This window comes from Stegodyphus dumicola, chromosome 4 (genome assembly GCF_044657685.1).
Source record: "Stegodyphus dumicola isolate Sdum_Otavi_A_Nest chromosome 4, ASM4465768v1".
In the NCBI taxonomy this organism is placed as follows: domain Eukaryota; kingdom Metazoa; phylum Arthropoda; class Arachnida; order Araneae; family Eresidae; genus Stegodyphus; species Stegodyphus dumicola.
In genome coordinates this window covers 8,477,496-8,499,410 of record NC_140771.1, presented here as the reverse complement: position 1 = coordinate 8,499,410, position 21,915 = coordinate 8,477,496, and the positions used below count along the sequence as shown (strand labels likewise).

At 33.7% G+C, this 21,915-nt stretch overlaps 1 protein-coding gene across 2 annotated transcripts in view; it reads right to left on the bottom strand.

Moving 5' to 3' along the window:
• The window catches only part of LOC118187136 (uncharacterized protein ZK1073.1), a 224,436-nt gene that overhangs the window by 52,306 nt on the left and 150,215 nt on the right, over window positions 1–21,915 (bottom strand). For both annotated transcript variants that reach the window (XM_085814518.1, XM_085814519.1), the window contains exon 3: window positions 15,407–15,470. In XM_085814518.1, coding sequence (XP_085670644.1) covers window positions 15,407–15,470 — 64 coding nt within the window. The remainder of the gene's footprint in view (window positions 1–15,406; window positions 15,471–21,915) is intronic.

Here is a 21,915-nt window from a genome sequence, read left to right as displayed (position 1 = left end):
TCTCCGAAATTTTCAAAAATGTCCTATTATTTGTAAATGGCATTAACAAGATTTCTTGTTTATGACATACAGTGTCTCAAAAAAGTGATGGGACACTTGTGCTTTACAAAAAGAAACTGTAATAAAATAAATTTAAAAAAACATGTAACAATTTTTTGTGGGTGTGTTTCATACTTAAATTTAGTAACAATTATTACATAACATACATTTTTTCAAAATATTAAAATAGTAATTTAATAAAAATACAATTGTTTAGAACGGAGCAAAAATTGGCTCACATAAGTGATGGCACACTACGTACTATGCAACAAAAATTGTCTGAAGTAAGCAATAAAAATATTTTTTGGGTATTTATTTTTACTCAAAAGCAATTGGCAATAATTTATAAAATCGTCTGCAGTATTTCTCTCCAGTTTGTTTTGGAATTTTTGTGTTTTTTAGCTCTGTGCAGATATGAATGCTAAACGAATAGAAACTTTGCCTGAAATTCGAAAATTAGTTATTAATTTGCAAATTGAACGTGAAAAATCTATTAGAGAAACAGCTGAAACAGTTAACTTGAGTCCTTCAACAGTTTTCAATATCATTAAATGATATAAAAAGAATCATATGATCTAGGATAAAAGAAGACCTGGCCGACCATCAAAACTATCCAATGGAATAAAGCGAATTATCGTTCGAAATATTTAAAAAAATCCAAGAATGAGTGCTCCTAAAATTGCTGCTGATTTACAAGCATTATGTGGAGTAATTGTTAATCCTGAGACTATTAGAAAAGTAATTCGATCTGCTGGATATCACGGTAGAGCAGCCACGAAAAAATTCTTCGTAAGTGAAAAGAATAGAAAACTCAGACTGGCTTTCGCAAAATCCAACATAAATAAGCATTCTGATTACTGGAATGAAGTTATATTTGCTGATGAGAGCAAATTTAATATATTTGGTTCTGACGGTAGAATCTTGGTGTGGAGAAAACCCAGGGAAGAATTTCGCAAACAGAACTTGGTGCCAACAGTAAAACATGGTGGAGGAGGAGTTATGGTATGGGGGTGTATGTCGTCCGCTGGAGTTGGTAATCTTGTTTTTATTGACAGTATAATGGATCAGTACAAGTATATTGACATTTTAAATCAAAATTTGAAATCTTCAGCACGAAAATTGAACCTTCATAACAATTTTAAATTCTACCAGAACAATAACCCTAAGCACACTGCTTTGAAAGTTAGACTCTGGCTGCTGTATAACTGTCCTGAAATAATAAAAACACCACCACAATCTCCAGACTTAAATCCCATAGAGAATATTTGGCAAGAATTGGAATCAAGAATTCGCAAACACACCATTTCTTCAAAACAACAATTAAAATCGGTGCTTCAAGAAGAATGGGGTAAAATCACTCCAGAAATCACAAAAAAATTAGTGGAATCCATCCCAAGAAGATTAAATCATGTTTTAAAAGGAAAAGGAAATCCAACAAAATATTAAAACCTTTTAAAAAGTAAAATTTTTGGATAAATATTTGATGGAAAAGTAAGTGTCCCATCACTTATGTGTGCCATTTTTTGCTCCGTTCTAAACAATTGCATTTTTATTAAATTAATATTTTGAGAAAATGTATGTTATGTAATAATTGTTACTAAATTTAAGTATGAAACACACCCACAAAAAATTTTTATTGTTTTTTTAAATTTATTTTACTACAGTTTCCTTTTGTAAAGCACAAGTGTCCCATCATTTTTTTTGAGACACTGTAGGCTGTCTTATGATATATGGCTCTTGATGATAACTCTTATAATATATGGTTATATATCTTCCAGATATATTCTCAAAAGTAAATGACGTTAATCTCTGTCCGCAAAGTAATGTTTTGACTACACTTGCCATCAGAAATAAACAGGCTTGAGGGGAAAATTTAAAAAAAAATTATACGACATTTGTTCGAATCTGAAATTCTGAAGTCACAATACAATACAATATGAAGCTTACTTTCAAATGGCAAGTATAATGAATATGCATGGGTTCTTGATGTTTTCTATTGCGAATTTGAAAATGATAAACTGCCATTATATAAAAGAGAACAATTAATTGAACTCTCGAGTGACATCAGACTTAAAATTAAGGCAGTTAATATCTAAGCCTCATTATCACTGAAAATAGAATTTTATAATGAAATGTAATGAATTATTCTGTAAAAATTATAATTCAGTGTGCTTCTATTATCTGTGTAAGAACTGGTTTCTGTGATTATGCCAATTAAAAACAAAAGACCAAAATCGATTTGATGTATGTGACAATCTCAGCTCACCAACTACATCCAAACACAGAACACCTATGCCAGAATCTACAGGCAACTATTTGGATAACCATTATGCTGGACTGCCGCACATCACTGCATGTGTTTGATATAAGCTGTCTGATTGCAATGACGTATTAGAAACCTATGTTCGATTTTTCAAGAGCGCAATTAGTCTTAGATTCCTGTATTATAGGATTTACCATCTCTCTCCTTTTATTTGTTGCTCTAATTTATATGTGTTTTAATTTTCTTTGAATTTATATGTACTGATATTTTTTCATCTTATTATCTAGCTTTCAAAGGGAATTTGCTAGAAAAACAAGTTGGGCAGTGGTTTGGTCCAAATACTGTTGTACAAGTAATGAAGTATCCCTTTTCCTTTCTCCTCTTAGCTCATCCCTACTTTCACGTACCATACCTACAAATCTTGGACTCTTCCAGCAAACAATAGAATTCGTTCCGGGATTGAGCGCCTACTCATTCGCGGCATGCCAGATTTCCTGAACTTAACTCTATACAGCACACCTGGGACGCTCTTGGGAGGACAATTTAATCTTGCTTATCTCCATCTGAGAATCACCCCGGAGTTGAAAACTGCCTTGCTGCAGGGGTGGTATCAACTGCCACAGGGATTCCTCACCTGCCTCCTGTCCAAATATGCCATCACGCGGCGCGACCTGTCTGACTATGAGGGGGGGACCAAACCCCATATTAGATACATTTTCAGCCCGATATCACTACGTGAATTTCAGACATCCCTGCACTATGAGCTTTCCTGATAATCATTCGTTAATAAAATTACCTTTGAATGGTACAGTACTTCTTTTTCTCTGTTTCAAATACTATATATTCACACCAAATTTCATTACAATCTGTATATTAGTTTTTCAGAAATTCGGCGTAACGTGCAAATTTTTTTAATTCTGCACTGGAGTGTATATTGTTGCCGCCCACACTTCTGCAATGTGACGGCAGCAGCAACGTGATCAACCGTCTCATAACCACAAACACGCCTTGTCGTCGTATGAGAAACCTTTGTACACAGTCTCAAAGAACCTGCATCTGTAATGGCGCGTTAGAGGCTTTCATTATAGAATTCTGCTTATTAACAGGGGGCGTTAGCCCAAATGGGCTATTAGTCTCGAAATGGGATTTTGTTTGCATCAATATAAACGGTGTATCACTTTTCAAATTGTTGCCACCGAATATTATCGCCCTGTATTATTTTTAAAAAATTAAATAACAAAGAGTCTGCATTAATGTACGAATGTTTTTCGCAACGCGAAAAAAACACGGCGCCTAGAGCCATCAAATTTCCAATAACATACAGTGGAGGCCAAAATTGTGGACATTTTTGGAAATTTTTATGTTTTTGAAATTTGTATGCTTATAGAAAATGTTACGTTTCGCAAAATGCAAACTTGTATATATCATTTTAAAGCAAATTTATTACTGAATTCAATACAAAACACAAAATTCAATTATTTGCAATACAAAAAAAAGTTATATGTACTTTAATATAAATAAAAAAACACAGTTATGAAGTGGTTTGTAATATCTAGCTTTCCTGGCCAATCACTGTTCTTGTTCTGAGAGCCAATCAAATGTTAGTAACTGCCAGTAGAAGCTGACACCATGTTTACACTTGAAACAATTCATTATTTTGCTTTGTTCTGTAGAAGGAGGACCTGTTTCTTATACACTGCAATTACAAGTAGGAATTTTTGTAAAAATTTTTAATATTTAGTCAAGAAGCAATGACATAAAATAAAAGAGTAGATTGGATACCTAGAAAGAGATGTAATATTATTATATTACGAGAAAGTGGTCTTTCCCACGCTGAAATTGCAAGACAGGTGGGTGGTTCAGTGATTACATCTGGAGTCCGAAATTTTTGTTTACGATATCAGGAGACAAATTCAATAAAAAACAAAAAAGGAAAAGGCCAAAAAAGGTGCACCACATCTATTGATGACAGAAGAATAAAAATACTATGTCTCCAAGATAGAAAAATGTCATCAGCGGCCAATAGAAGTGATCTGAATGATGCTGGTGTTTCTGTCAGTTCAAGAACAATCAGGAGAAGATTAACAGATGTTGGACTGAGAGGTAGAATTCCACGAAAAGAGCCTTATCTTAATATTCAGCAACGAAAAAAAAAAAAAAAAAAAAGACTACAGTGGGCAAAGGAACACATTAATTGGACACATGATCAGTGGTCACAAGTTATATGGAGTGATGAAACTAAGATATCGTTATTCGGTAGTGATGGGCGAAAATATGTAAGACGTAGAATAGGAGAAGAGCTACATCCCGACTGCATTCAAGCAACCGTGAAGAACCCAGTTAGTGTTATGATTTGGTCATGCATGTCAGCAGATGGTATTGGTCGCCTTCATGTCATCGATGGGACACTGAATGCCAGAAAATACATTGACACTATTCTAGAACCAAAACTTCTACCTTCCATCAGAGATCTCTTTCCCAACAATACTTCGTTTATTTTTCAGCAGGATTCTGCTCCTTGCCACACGGCCAAAATATCGAAAGAGTGGTTTCGTACAAAGAGCATTAAATTGCTGTCATGGCCAGGAAACAGTCCTGACCTCAATCCTATCGAAAATTTGTGGCACCGTTTGAAAACTCTTGTCCGAATGAAGCGCCCATTAAATAAAAGGGAACTAATTGAGGCTATAATTGTTTCCTGGCATCATGTAATAACGAAAGAAGAGCTTAAAACTCTTGTCAGTTCAATGAAACGTCGATGTGAAGCTGTAATCAAAAATAAAGGGTACCTACTAAGTACTGATAACTCACTGCAATCATCACTATCTAATGTATATCGATAACTATTATCGTTTACCTTTTTTTGTATTGCAAATAAGTGAATTTTGTGTTTTGTATTGAATTTAGTAATAAATTCTCTTTAAAATGATATATACAAGTTTGCATTTTGTGAAACGTAACGTTTTCTATAACTATACAAAGTTCAAAAACATAAAAATTTCCAAAAGTGTCCACAATTTTGGCCACCACTGTAGTCCTCTAACTTGAATATGTGCACCTGAAACTCCGAATTTTTAATTTTGAACTATATACATCATATTTTGTAAAACCTTACGGAATTTTAGATTAACAAACTCAAAGATTTGAAAGCGAGCTGTGGCAATACTGTACAGAATTATTTAAAAATAAGAAATGTACCCGACTTCGAGACTCTCAAACAACTGCTTTCAAAGACATTTTCCGAACATTAGATAAGGAAACAGCTTCTCACATTTCAGTGCGACAAAGAGATAAGCGGTTTTCATCAAGTGAATTAGGTAAAGAAAACTCCTTACTCAGAATTCTCATATTAGGTCGCATATATAATGGCTCGAAAAATGTAGCAGAAGTATTTTTGTTGGATATTAAAATGTGAAATTTATTTTATGCCAAAGGAATCACGGTCTAGCAAACTGTCCATCTTGCTTAAAAATTGCCTGTAAAAGAAAGAGTAAAAATTGTGAAATGAAACAAGTTATGTTTTAAATTGTTTACATTTGCAGTCAGCATCAAACTGCCTATAGAAATATTTTTGTTTTCGTCCAAGTGTTGCAAGAACTCCAAGCGGAACTCCGGATTGCAAGAACTCCAAGTGAGATGGCTAATTGGCTTTGAACGTTATTATGGAGGTGTTCGTTCATTTGCACTCGGCGTCAAATTGCCCATGGAACTATTTCTGTTTTCGTCAGAAATGTCACCACAAGACAATTCATTTTCCGAAAGCTAATATCGTAACAAATGGAGGAATGTTCTTCATCAAAACAAAATAAAAATAAAACAAGTGTTGCCAAAACTTCCAAGCGGAACTGCGGATTGCAAGAACTCCAAGCGAGATGGCGCATTGGCTTTGAACGTTATTATGGAGGTGTTCGTTCATTTGCACTCGGCGTCAAATTGCCCATGGGACTATTTCTGTTTTCGTCAGAAATGTTACCACAAGACAATTCATTTTCCGAAAGCTAATATCGTAACAAATGGAGGAATGTTCTTCATCAGAACAAAATAAAAATAAAACAAGTGTTGCAAGAACTCCAAGCGGAACTGCGGATTGCAAGAACTCCAAGCGAGATGGCGCATTGGCTTTGAACGTTATTATGGAGGTGTTCGTTCATTTGCACTCAGCGTCAAATTCCCCATGAAACTATTTCTGTTTTCGTCAGAAATGTCACCACAAGACAATTCATTTTCCGAAAGCATATATCATAACAAATGGAGGAATGTTCTTCATCAGAACAAAATAAAAATAAAAAATTTTTGAAAGAACTCCAAGCGGAACTCTGGATTGCAAAAACTCCAAGCGAGATGGAGCATTAGCTTTGAACGTTATTAAGTAGGTGTTCGTTCAGAAAGCATAAGCCATAATAATAGGGTTAAGTATTAATTGGACGAGGGCAGCATTTTTTTATACGAAACTTTATTGAGGATTTGCAGCTAGAGAAAGAAAACGAAACAAACGTTTTGGTTTCACGAATAAATGATGCGACCTTGACCATAAAACATAAAATAAATGCTTCAATATGCAATAAAGAGGGGAGTTTTGTAAAGAACCTGGATTTTTAGTAATTCTAAAAATAACTGCAGATCTAACACCTTCGTACAAAATTCAAATTTCAGTGCAAGATCTTCCTAATGTAAAATTAGCAGATGAAGAATTTAATGTTCCAGAACGAGTACATATGCTGTTGAGGACCAGAATGAGCTTTTGAAACTGGGATAAATTCGCGTCATTAATCTTGGTCTTATTTTTCAAGACGTAGCCTTTGGTTTTGTTGTTGTTGTTGTTGGCGAAGGAGGCTTCTGAAGAACCTTTGCCAATTATCAATTCACTGACATATCTTGAACTGCATTCCATTAGAAGACATGCTGACAGGCAAATTTGGCTCGTTCCCCCGAATCATCCCTGGTTTCAAGCTGATTGTCCTGGAAGATCCCTTGCTATGGATTGCGAAATATGTGCTCAGACAACACTTTCCCGATTCTTCAGTGGGCACCTGAGGGGACTTACTTTTGAGAGTGGTATCAAGATGCACCCAATTTGTCACAATGCACCCGCATCACCGGCACATATCCTTGAGTGCCTGGAGTTGTCTCTTGTGGAGCTTTACGGGTCTCCTAAGCTTGTTTTCGATTTTTTAAAGGTGAATGGACTCGTGGACCTTGTCTAGTATATTCCTAGGCATGGAGATTAGTAACAACAACAAAGAGGAACCATTGTGGGTTGTTACATGAAGAAAAAAATTAGATAAAACTCTTAGAAAATTTTGGGAAATAGAAAAGATTAAAACTATAAACCCCAAAATAAAGGAATTTTAATTTGTGAGAGAAATTTTGCAGAAAATTATACCCGAAATGAAACGGTATATGTTGTTAAAATATCAATAAGAGATTATCTATCCGCTTCAGGAAATTCTAAACAAATTGCAACGAATAAACTAAATTCCTTATGGATACGCTTAGTGAAGTATCCCGAGTATTCAGATTATTTAAAGGAATATCAACATTTAGAACACATAGTTCAGATCACTGAAAGCGAGGAGAAACAAGGATCGTATTATTACATTCCTCGTATTGGAGCATATACAGGAGAAAGGAAAACTAAGTAGATTCCCATGAGGTAGCATTTAACGGTTCTTCCTTAACAAACAGAAGAAATTCCCTTAATTTTATACTATATAATGGGATTGTAATACAAGAAGATTTATTCTCAATTATTGTGAGATTCAGAGAATATATTTTTGCTTTCATTGCAGACATACAAAAGATGCATCGAGCTATTTCTATCCATACAGATTAAAAGGAGTTACAAGGAATTTTATGGAAAGAAGGCATCGACAAGACAATTAAAAATTTTGAGCTAACTACCATTGGTACTAAAGGATGCACCATTTTTGGTCACGCGGACACTTGCATAGCTGTCTTAGGACGAAGGAGAAAAACTTCCTTTAACAAAACCTGTAATGAGAGATGACGTACATGGACGATATCGAATCCGAAGCTTAATTGTTAAGCTCTGCATTAGAACTCCAAAATCAGTTTTAAAGCATTCTAAAGCGTGGAAATATGGTACTCCATAAGTGGTGTAGCAATACTACTGAACTGTCAAACGACAAAATATGCTCCTTCGGGAAATTAGAAGAATCTAAAGCATTAAGCATTTTATGACAGTCGAAAATAAATTCTTTCAGCTTCAACTTTAAAAATCGATAACAACGTCAATGTCACTAAACAGCAAGTGTTACCCGCCATATCTCGCATCTTTGTGGTCACTGAAATTGAACTAAAATGATGTCCTGCAAGGAAACAAAGATTAAAAGAAGGGAAGGAATTTTTCTCTAACTTGCAATTAATTAATAACATTGAAGTCAATAGATGTATTTTATTACCGATACAATCAATATAGAATTACACGGCTTCTCTAATGCCTCAGAGGCAATCGATGGAGCAGTTATCTACCGTTAAGCCACATTAGCGTCAAACATGACATTAGCAAGATTGTTATGCAGTAAATCTCAAGTCTAAAGCTAAAGAAGACTTCAATTCCAAGATTTTAGATCTGCGCAGCGGTTCTCTTAGCTAAATTAGTGCATCGAATGAGATTCATCGCAGAAATTGGGGCTTACTGCTATTCACCTTTAACAGAAATTGGAGCTTACCGCTTTTCACCTTTAACAGAAATTGGAGCTTACCGCTATTCACCTTTAATGTGATTCTATGAGTGTGTTGTCATGGATTAAGAAAGAGGCCCTTCTACTCAAGATGTCTGTTGCAAACCGGCTTTCAGAGATACAGGAATTTACTGAAACTGCACAGTGGCATTACATTGCTTCTGAAGAAAACTCATCTGATCTCATAGCTAGAGATATGAATGCTAAAAAAACTGCAACTAAGTATGCCGTGAAACGGGCCTGACATTTTAATGAAAGATGATAACTGTACCTGAAGCAGTAATTGAAAGGAACACTTATGAACTTAAAAGCTACGCTAACTCTGAAATATACTCTGAAATATCTGAAATACTTAAATTTAAACGTGAATAATTTTGTTAATGATTTATTGAATTGTAGCAAAAAGTATTTTAAAATTAATTCACATTGTAAGTTTTTGCTTTAGGTTATAAGTTATTTCTCTCGCCTTCTTGGCATGCCTTCGTGGTGTGGTGGTCTGCAAGCTGCGTGCGTATTCCAGAGGTCCGCCGTTCGATTCCCGGCGAAGGCGTTGCATATTTTTCGTCTTTCCTGCTTCCAATTAAATCCTATTGTTTCTACAGTGGCGTCCGAACTAAAAGGGTATTGGATGATGATTCTCCACACCCAGAATTTGGCGATTGGATCCCCTAAAATCCCAGTCGCCCTTTAAAAGGGGGAGTATATAAAGTATTTCTTCCGCCTTCTTGGCATGCCTTCGTGGTGTGGTAGTCTGTACGCTGGGCGCGTATTCCAGAGGTCCGTGGTTCGATTCCCGATGACGTTGCTAATTTTTCATCTTGCCTGCTTCCAAAAATACCTAATGTCTCTACAAGGTTTTAAAAGAATCGAAAGCAAATACTAAAGAAGATATGCAATTTACAAATGGGAAAATTAAAAGAAGAAACTTTATTAAGGTGAGTATATTATAAATGAGATACATAAGGTGTGGTTCCAAAGGGTAGTTATATTAAAAATCTTAATCCCTTTATTGGTAATAATGAGTTACTTACAGTAGGAAGTAGATGAGGAAATTACAATTTAACTTACGAGAAAAAAATTTCCTATTATTCTGCCTTTAAACATAAGTTAACAGAGTTAATATCTAATTACTATCGTTTTAAATATCTGTATGTGGGTCCTCAATCCTAATTATATTATGTATGTCAAATATTTTGGTTTGTAAATGGTAGAAATGTTTGTAGGAAAGCGGGAAAAAAACGTGTAACATGTCTCAAGGCTGATCGAACAAGAGCTCAACAAATCATACGTGACGTAAACAAGGAAAAGATTACAACTAATATTACATTTAACTGTACTAGAGTCGACCTCTGTAGTCCATTCTTAATTAAATACAAAAACCGCATCAGAAAGTTTATGTATGTGTATTCATTTGCATGGTAACTAAGGCCATTCATTTGGAATGTTTGAAGCATTAACTGCTAACTTGAAACGTTTCTTTGCTAGAGGAGGTAAACGTCCAAAACTATTTAGTGACTGTGATAAGTCCCTTGGTAACAGCAGTTTGAAAGTCTGGAGATGCTTGAAAATCGGTGTGCCTTTAGTGCCAATTTCACACGTGATAAAAAGATAAAGTCTGCTGGCGCAAGATCAGGGGAAGATGATGATGACGCAGACTTTTTCCTCTTTCCACGACTGAAACTGGCACTAAAGAGACACGGATTTTCAGGAGTCTCGGACATTCAAGCTGCTATTACCAAGGGACTTAACACAGTCTCAAAGGAGGACTTTTTCAAAATTTTCCAGAACTTGTATGAACATTGTCAGAAGTATATTGTAGACGGCGAGAACTACTTTGAAGGACAGTGATGTATTTATATGTAAATATATAATATAGTTATTATTATGACATCAGTCACCTTACTTTTCGGTCTCACCTTGTAGTTAAATAATAATAGACATTTAAGAAAACATTTAGGTAAAATTTTGTTTCCCAGATTCACTGTTCGATAGTTTAATTTCAATTTATCACATTCACATAATACTTACTACACACATAACGCTTGAAATTTTTAAAAGACAGCCAGAGGAAATATTTTAGAAGAATACCAATACAGTAAAAGTATCAGAATTGTTAAAAACAGGCCTCATAAAGCCACAACAATTTCGTATTTGTATAATGAGAATCATGAAATAAAATTAACAGAGCAGAAAAATAAGTCTTTCATTCACATCTTTTCTTTATATATATAAGCGGCTAAAGTGTGTGTCACCGATAGTTTATTGTTGCCACTCGGAAAAATGAGTGCCGAAATTAACGTTTCCGCAGTTTTTAATTAATATCTCGGCCGATTAAAGTCCTACGAAGATGAGAACGGTATCGATGGATTTGGAGAATTTTTTGGAATCCGAGGATACGAGTCTCGAATTTCAACTCGGCGCCGCTCCGTAGATATTCGAGAAAAAAGAATTTGGCACGTAGCCAAATCCCTCTAATAGGGAAAACCCAAGAAAGAAAGCGGAAAGTGTAGAGAAAACGTAGGGGGAAATTAGTTTTTAATTAATATCTCGACTAATTAAAGTCCCAAGAAGACGCTAATGGTCAAAATGACGTGCCAAGGACCTGCGGAATCCAACGGTGTGCTTCGCTAAGCCCGGGAGCCAGCCGTTTCGGAGGAGATAATGTTACTTCACCTCATATATATATATATGCGGCTTAAGTGTCTGTTTGTCGCCGATAGTTTATTGGTTGCTTGCGTAACTGTACTAGCCAATGGGGTGAAGTTGCCACGGCAGATTTGCCGTTTCAATTAAGACGTAGACAATTTCCTGTAAAATTGCCTTTGCTATGACCATCAATAAGTCTCAGGTTCAAACGCTTAAGCGTGTTGGCATTTTTTTTACCTGAGCCTGCATTTGCAACTTTATGTTGCCTGTTCAAGATTTCGTTAAAGAACGGACGTAAAATTAAAAATAATGGATGGTCCTCCGCAAGAAGAGCTTAAAAATGTTGGAAAGATCTACACAATGTTGTGTACAAAGAGATCTTTGACATGTGAATTAACATTTTATTATTTAAATCACCTTTATTTATTGAGCTAGCGGTGGCTCTTAAGAAATGTGCCGCCACTTCATTGCACTCTACTTTAAGCAATTAAGCAAGTAGAAGGGGGAAACTCCGTTGGGCAGTAAGCAAAGGAGCGTCCTCGCCGCCTGCTTTGGGTAATTCAGTTTAAATTAGCTGACACCTTTGCACAAATCATTTTAATTAAAATTTATAATATCTAGAACAGCGGTAATTTCGTATGACCGCAGGCTTTCTAGTTACTTATATACGGACTGAAAATTAAATAAATAAATTAAAAAATTTCAAAAAAATCTGAAAGGTTATCAGATTTTAAATTACGTCCAAAAGAGTGATTTTTTTTTTTTTTTTTTAAACATTTTGTGTATTATCTTTATCAAATATCATGTTTTACGCACTCAAACCATAAAATTCAGTTCAGCACCAAAATCGCAAAATAATTTTAAAATGAGCATATCTTTAGAATTTCCGATACAGAGTCTCGTGCGCTGGAGATAAATTTTTTTCCCCGTATAGTGTTGCCACTGCCCGATTTGAAATCGTTGAGTTTGTCAATCAAAAATTCGTTGAAGTGATACAAAATATGAAATGGATAATAAAACAAATTTCAAATTCCAGATTAGGGCTTCCCCATGCCCATATTCTATGGAAAATTACGTTATTCAAATTTTGATGGCTCTAGGTAACGTCATTTTATCACAATGCGAGAAACATACATACATTCATGCAGATTCTTCATTATTTAATTTCTTTAAATATAATACAAGGCTCTAATATTTGAAGGCAACAATTTGAAAAGTAATTACCGTTTATAGTTTCCAACGCAAAATGCAAAAACGAAATTAATAGTCCTTCAGGGCAAATTGCCTCTTTGGACTAATAAAAGCAAGCATGAGGAAAATACCATTTTCGTTGTTCAAATACGTACAACTCATGCTTGCAAATTTGAGATTTCAAATTCAATTTCTGTTTGAAAAATGGAATTTAGGAGCCTCCCACAAATATCCTGCTTTCCTTTTTCTGATTATTTTACATAATTGAGATTCATAAATATAATTTATAAAAAGCAGGGATATTTTTCATCTAGATAAATATACAGCGGATAAAATAAATTTGTAAAATAAAAATTTGTACCAAAAAAAAAATTCCATACATATGTTTCATGTGATCCCAGCCGGCTTCTAACAATTTCAGTTTAAAAAAAAGTAAAACAATTTAATTAAAGGTTAATTTCTCATGTATTTTAATTTAAATATTCTATAAATGAATGAATAAATCAACAAAATGCTAAAAATGAAGGGGGGAAGGTATGAATAACTACATCACAAGTTACTTTTACAATATAACGTATTGTCTGACACATGACTACTTACTCTTTTATTAAACGAAATTCATAAAAAAGGTATCTCAAGTTTGTTCGAATAATTCTGTTTCAAAGAATGTTAAAGAAAATGAAATTGCATATTTAATGATAAAATGTTTTCAATTTAAATCAAACTACAGAGCACACAGTTTGAATGGAAAATGCGTTATAAAATTACGAAGCCTATAAACTATACAAAAGTTTAAGGTACTGAAAAGAAACTTCTTTCACTAATAGAAACTTAAACTCTATCTTTCACTTAAAAGAAGGGAGGGGAAAGCCGGAGAGATGAAAAATTAGCAACCGCCTTCGCCGGGAATCGAACGACGGACCTATGGAATACCGGCCCGCATATTTCACAAGTGCACATCAGCGTAGCCACTGAGGGAGGGATTTCGAAAATGGGCCAATGAGCTGCTACTGCTCTTGCGACGCTAAATCTTCGTGCACGTGAGCGTTTGTTGTTTACGTTTTAATTTGCATTTGTTTCGCAGTTGGCGTATTAGTAGAAAATCTCGTAGTGTTTCCTTTTCTGAGTTTGATTAATCGCTGACATTTCACTTTCGCGATTTTTATCACGAATAAATGCTAGGATTGATGTTCACGGCATATGATGTGGATTAAGAGAATTCAAGTGTATATTTTTTTTAATTGAGCTGAGAATGACTGAAAGTGTTACATATAGTAAAATAGTGTTTTCCTATTTCAGTGCTTGTATTCTTTTGATTTTTAAAGTGTAAGATTCAGACACATATAATCTGATTATATCCATTGTTAACATTTAAAATTATATGTGAATAAATGAATATACTATGAATACGATAAATTCGCTCTGTTTGATGAGTATTTCTTGTGTAGACAGTACATTTAAGAGTGAGCATTTATTAAATGTGAAATTTAATGCACTAAATGTATACGAATGCAAATTAGTAAAGTTCACTTTCAATAAAATTCTGCATTGGCTATTATTACAGAACATCTTTTTCATATACACTGCAGTAAAAAGTGCTGACTTCTATTTACATATATAATTGGTGTAAATATTTTTCTCATATGCATAGTTTTATGTAAAGATTGCATTTGGGTTCAGATGTTTATCACATATTTCTTTCTTCATTCTATTTACTACTTATTAAGTAATATTTCACATAGATATTTTTGCGAAGTATCCGACATGTATTTGTATTTATTTCAACCAGGAAGTGAAATCTTCATAATTTCCTATATTTGATCTAACTTCGCAATGAAAAGTTTCAAAAGCAATCGACGATGCTTTAATTATTTTGTACAGAAAATTGCGTGGCAGAATATTTTCAACCATCTTGCTTTAATCGTAAATCTTCCGAAGTGGCCTTAAAGCTTGCTAAAGATCATGTGACTCATCCACCATCCTTTTAGTTCGGGCGCCACTTTATAGACATTAGGAGAGATGAAAAATGAGCAATCGCCTTCGCTGGGAATCGAACCACGGACCTCTGGAATACCGACCCAGCGTGCAGAACCACTACCCCAAGAAGGCACGCTGGGAAAGCGGGAGAAATACCTTATAAATTAATGACAAATTTTGAATACTCCAGAGAGAGTAAGTTGATACTGCAAGTGTTCAGGTAACCAATAATACAATGTCCGACTTGAATATATAGTGAACTCTCTTCATAAGACCACTTCCGGAAAAGTTCCCAGTATTTTTCTAAGAATATTAAAAAACATGGATATGACGCTTCTAAGACGAGCATTTTCTCAGCAAAATCATTTGGAACCATAGGTAATCGTCTTACAGACTGTCCAACTATATATAATTTTACAAGTTAACTTTCGCAGCAGGTACAAAATCTCAGAATTACTTCGTAGATTATAAATTTATAAGTAAAAACTTTTTAATAACTGCATAATTTTCAAATATTAACTACAAAATTTAAAGGATAGTGTACCTGAATATTGCTAAGTAATTAAATAATAAAAATAGTACTCACGATTGCTTCCTATGTCGTGTACTGTTAAAAATATAGCTTTCTTCTCCACATTATTGAGGTCGCCCTGAAATTAAAAATGGAAGATACTGTCATTAAATGAAAGAAAAGTGGAATTGATATATTTTTTTCATTAAACAAAATAAATAAAGCATTTTGAAATTTTGTTGCTGAAAAATAAATAAAAAAAAAAAAAAAAAGAAATGATTCAGTATTCATTACAAGCAAACAGGATTTTCAAGATGTCATTCACTAAAAGACAAGAAGCAGATGCAGTCCACTATGTTCAATCTTGTTTGTGAGAAATTCAATACTCATAAATGTTAAAAGAATAAAAAGTGTCACAGCTGGTTTAGTGCATGAAAGTATAAATTTGAAATTTAAATTCAAAACTATTCGGTAAAATTATAAAAATGAAAATTATCAAGTCCACATTAATTTAAATGCGTAAAAAATCAAAATGCTTGAGTTTAACTAGCATTAAGTTAAATATTCACTTAATCCGGAGGAAGGAATTATATGGAAATTTCATGAAGCGTCGGTGATCGTTAAGTCTTGTCACCTAAATATCGATAGTTTAAAAACAGATGACAAACTAATCGTAATTACAGAGTTCTTGAAACAAAAAGCAATAAACTCATTAGAAGAAAAAGATTTAATGCATTAAAACCAAAATAAATATATAAATTCAAAAGATAAACTAAAGGTTTATCTTTTAAACTCATCGTCTTAACGCTGTTGTCATTAGCTTGCAGTCAATTTATAGCCCGATGGACCTAATTTCTTAATTCATACACAAAAGCAAGGAATTTTCACGTCCCGCAATCCGATGATTTCATAAGGCAGCGGGCACCTTTATGCAAGTCGGCGACTATTCACTGAGATCTTCCCATGAATACCCCCCGACATCCTGATGAAGGTTGTATTCCTTAGGGTATCAATTGAACTTACAAAGAAGATGCCGGCACCCTTATTTATGTTTGCGATTTTTTATACAAATCTTCACATGGGCATCTTGACGTCTTGATGAATGCTGCAATCTTCATGGCATAAACTAAACTTTATAAGAGTGCCAAACACTTCTTGTACCTTGAAGTTCAACGGTGAAGTCTAAAAACAGTGGAGGCACCTTTGTGCAGCAAGTTGGCCTTGCCGGTCAAACCAATTCCATCCGTCCCTGCACTTGACAGAAAATAAGACTGAAAATAACCTGATGTGTACACCACATGATTTCCTTGTACGGAATATTAAATCATACGCACGTTTTGCTGCATTTCATTTAAACTTATTTCCTCGAATTTCATTAAAGATATATTTCTCATTCAATTAATTCAATTCGCAGTTCGCGGCAGGGCAGAAATACATAAAACCTCAAAATATCTTCATTAAAATTTGAAAAATATAGAAAAAAAAAAAAATAAATAAATACAAAATACAGTTAAAATAATCAAAATACAATTTTTACTATCCCAATTAAAGTTTCTACGCAAAAACAAGCAATTCGGCCAGCAGGCAACAAGGCAGATTTTTCGGTGCACAAAAATGAGAGTTTAATTTTGGGCCTTTTTGGCAAAAAGACACTGAAGGTGCAAAAACTGAATTCACTATTCTGCTAAGTTTCAAATATAAACAAATATAACTACTACGGTAAACAAAAATTAGGATTAGCTGCACTTAACTTTGGCAACTTTTAAATTGTTGATAATTCTAGAAACAATTGCATGCAGATTAACTAAAGGCATAAAAATCTTAACTGGAAGACAAGAACAACACAATCCAATCATTTTTAAAGCAAAAAATGCGCAGTTTATCAGCATATAAGGCGGGGGAAGGGAAACTGAACTCACTGAGCCAAGTAACACAGTGAGTATATATATATTTACTAAAGAAATATTGATTATATTATCTCCTAAGATTAATTTTAGTAGAATTATCTAAAAAGAGTGAATCCATAGTTAGTAAGTTTAATTCCGAAAATTGTTTTAAAGTAACTTGAATGTAAATCGTTAAAAATGTTTAACGGGGACTTGAATTAAATCATGAATAACAAAATTTCAATTGTAAAAAGAAATTAAATTAGCAAGTAATTAAATTAAAAGCAATTAATCATTGCCATTGATCGGAAATTAGTTGACTTTTCAAGTGGAACAAACCAACTCCCGTTCAATGAACAATAATCAAGAAATAAATACGAAGGTGTTTCGTTCTTTACTCAAGGCGATGCCAAACTGGCAATTTAAGTTAGGCCAAATATTTCCGTTAATTGAAGGGATCAAGAACCAATGCAGAGCACCAAAGAACTCATTCTGATTAAGCATTTTCGCTAATTCAACTTTGAGTGAAAAGCAATTTATGCAGTAAAATTGATAAATTCCCGTTAAACATTTTTAACAATTTACAATCAAATTAATTTAAAACAGTTTTCGGAATTAAACTTACTAACTATGGATTCACTATTTTTAGATAATTCTACTAAAATTAATCTTAGGAGATAATATAATCAATATTTCTTTAGTAAATAAATTATTATTAACTTACTTTGCAGCTATTGCGCAAGTAGTAGAATAACTTGATTTCGCACTAAATGAATTTAAGATCATACAACATTATATATATATAATAATTTATTTACTAAAGAAATATTGATTATATTATTATATAAAGAAGAATGTCTGTATGTTTGCTCGCGATTAACTCAGTCACTACTCTACCGTCACCAAACGTTCTGCAATTCTTTTCTGGGTCCAGGAAAAGGTCGACGTGCACTTTTTTCCTAAAAAAATTACCTAAAATTAAAGATATTAATTAAAAACTCCAAAAACATTAATTTTCACACTTATTTTTCTGAGTGGCAACAGTCTCGCGCGTTGGAGATAAAAATGCTTAATTTCGAAAGTGTTGCTACTGCTCGCTTTCAAATCGTAGAGTTTGTTAATAAAAAATTTGTAAGTTTTACAAAATCTCTCTATATAAGGAAGAATGTCTGTTTGTGTGTTTTTGTTTGTTTGTTCGCGTTATTGATTTCTGATTATTTATGATCAATTTTTTTGCAACATTTAATCGACTAAAATTGAATATAAGTGAAATATTGGATGGAACTTGCGCTTTGATGATCATTTGATTAGAAAGATGAAAATCATTAAAAATCATTGTTGCTGATATAATGGAGAGAGAATTAGTTTATTTTTCTATCGAAGTTTTTTATGTGGGTTCCATATCGCATCAAACTGAAAAATGTATGACTATGAATCATATTTTTTGCATCGTTTATTAGAGCACGATTACAGTAGTATCGTTCTCTCTGTTGTTAGATGCATTATTATCTATCTAACTTAACTGGCATCGGGTACTGCCGCTAGTATATATATATTTATGTATTTTGAATATATATTCAAAATAAAGTAATTAAAAGTAAATTAAAAAGCCTAAAACATGCGATAAAGCTGCAAAGTGATAAACCAATAATTCATAATAATTTATAATAAGAAATCTTTCCATATACCATCTCTCCAAGGAACACAAATTAAGTTCAAAACCATGAAAGAAAAAATAGCATTTTAAATAGTAATTTCAACTCTTGTTTATAAATCGGCTAAGAAAAGTCTTTAATCGCAAAATTCCAAAACCAAAAGTATCTCTGATGAATTCAATATTTAAAATTTACTAAATCTTACTTACTGCGATAAATTAAATATTTAAAATTTATTTAAAATTATTTATGATAATAATTTTGAATGTAAAATAAAATATGTACTACAAAAACAGCAGTACGTTCATTAAGGGATTAATTACAAATTAATAACAAGAATACTTTTAATGAGACATTTGAGTTTGATGTTTTTGATAATTTCATTTATATTTGGTCGTAAAAATGACAATGCTACTCTCATATCGTCTTCTGCATTCAACAGTCTCGATCTTTTTCTCGTTTTTATATTTGTTAATACTGAAAATCCGAATTCACACAAATAAGACGTAGAAAAGTATAATAATATATTTAACGCTTTTTTTGGCCATCATGAGATAATCGCATCTAATGTTAATCCAAAATGAATTAATTGATTCTTCCGAATATTTTAAAATTAAATCTCGATTAGAAAGCGAAATTAGTTCTTCCTCTTCGTAGTTAATTCAAATACAGAAGTCTTCGGCATCAAAATCGGCTTGGATACCACAATTGGCGCGCTTATTAATATCTTAAAAATCGAATTTCGCCAATTATCATGTCTACCGTATACTAGGATTAAACCCATTATAATTTTTACTATACACATTTCTAAAATTTGGCGGCACACAAAAGTGCCGCGGCACAGTGGTTGAGAATCTTTGCGCTAGAGATTCAAAGTTAGCAAGAGGCCAGTAAAAGGTAGCAAGCAGGTAGAACAGGCTCTGATTTGACCCTCTAAAGCATTCCTTTAATTACTTCCTTCTTTCTACCTAATTTGAGTATCGCACGAGCTGGAAATTTGCATTCTGGCAGGAAAATGAAACGAGGCTTGAATGCCGAGGTTAATATGCAGATACCATTACAAAAACTGGGAGAAATGTTTGTAATGGTAATAACTCTGGAAACAAGAGTTTAGGATTCAAGACACGGAATAATCTATGCATTCCTGAAATTTTGAATGTCAAGAAAGAGAGATAGCTTTTAAAACTTTCGTGTTAGATCAGCACTTTTAATAAAATGTTTAGTGTTCTACTACATTGATCATCAGATCTAGTAATTTTCCCTTCCCAGTAATAAGTATAAAAATAATATAACGGCGTTTGACTTTATACTTCACTTTGAGTGCATGGGAAAACGGTATTTAATTAGTCAAATCAGTTTCAATTATATATTACAAAATTCTTTAACTGAGGCACATTTAGTTTCCTAAACATACACTCAACTAAAATAGTAAATTAAATTTACTGAATACTTTTGATTGGATACTGCCTTCGACATCTAGTTTCGTCAGTAGGAAACAAGATGAAAATCGTCAGAAAATCATCCAAGTTAATACAATCCAGAAAGTAGCTACTACTAGGGCTATCCAGAAAGTAGATTACGTTTTGGAATAAAAAAATAAACAAAGTATAGGAAACAAATTTTATTATATACAGATGAAAGCCACACTCAAATACTACTTTTCTACATAGTCACCATACAAATTAAGGCATTTATCGTAGCGATGTACGAGCTTGGAAATTCCTTCGTCGAAAAATTCGGCCGCCTGCGTCTTCAACCACTTCGTTACCTCTTCTTGCCTTCCATCTTGCACAAAACTTGTGGTAACCAAGCTTTTCGCTGATGATTTCGTGCAACAAACTTCGCGAAATTTGTGGAAAACTCAAAGAAAGTTCCGTTATTGTGAAATTTCGATTTTCACGGACTTTAGCATCGACTTTTTCGAGAAGTTCGGCGGTCACTATGCTGGGTCTCCCACTTCGATCTTCGTCGTGAACATTGGTTCGGCCATTTTGAAATCTTATGACCCACTGACGCATTCCACCTTCAGTGATAATGTTGTCCCCATACACTTCACGAAGCTGCCGATAGATTTCTATCGGTTTACAGTTTTTTGCAGTCAGAAACCTTATTACTGAGCGCACCTCGCGGGATTTTCAATTAACGCAGACATTTCAAACCGTCACAGTATCTGAACGGAGCACAGCACGAACCTCTCACTAGCACGGCTAGATGCAGACTGAGCTGCTCTGACCCCAAGATGGCCGCGCTAGCCCCGCCCCTAGCGGACACAGACGGAAACGTAATCTACTTCCTGGATGGCCCTTGTACATAAATTTAGCCGAAAAATGTTCACTTTTAAATACAGAAAATATATATTAATTTACACTAGAGTGAAATTACAGAAACGCTAAGGCATTTAAGAAAGAAATATTCGCCGATAAGTTGAATTCTGGAAATGTATACTTTTTTATTTTGTTATGTTATCTGTTTTGCATTTTCTAAACATTTTTGACAAAAACAACACATTTTGATGGAGTGGTATCTGTTGAGGGATACAGAAGCAGAAGCACTGGAAAAAATCAAGAATTTATGGTTTTTAAACAATTTGAAATGACAAATGCTGTAGGAAAATAGATGTTTCCTAATTTCAAATTATTATAATGAACCGCTGTGTCTTCCCCATCCGTCAGCAACAGCTTAAATAATATTTCTTTCAGTGACAATGAATAAGATTAAATTAACCGGAAGTGCTATTGTAAGCAGCCTGTTCACATAAATGAGTTCAGTTAATAACGTGCGATTAGCACAATTTATGACAAAATCTGAATCAAAATTAACAGAAAATTTAACATTTTTACATAAAGAACAACTTCGGAAATTTCCTAAAATACAAAATGTGTTCAGCGTAAAGGGAATAAAGTACGCGCAAACATACATTCACAAATGTATGCTAATGAGTATTTTCTAGCTTTTGGATACGCACTCATCGCCTTTCCCCCCAAAAAAAATCAATTCATTTTTATCATTCGCGTTATTTAATTAAATGAAACTCCTTTCCAAG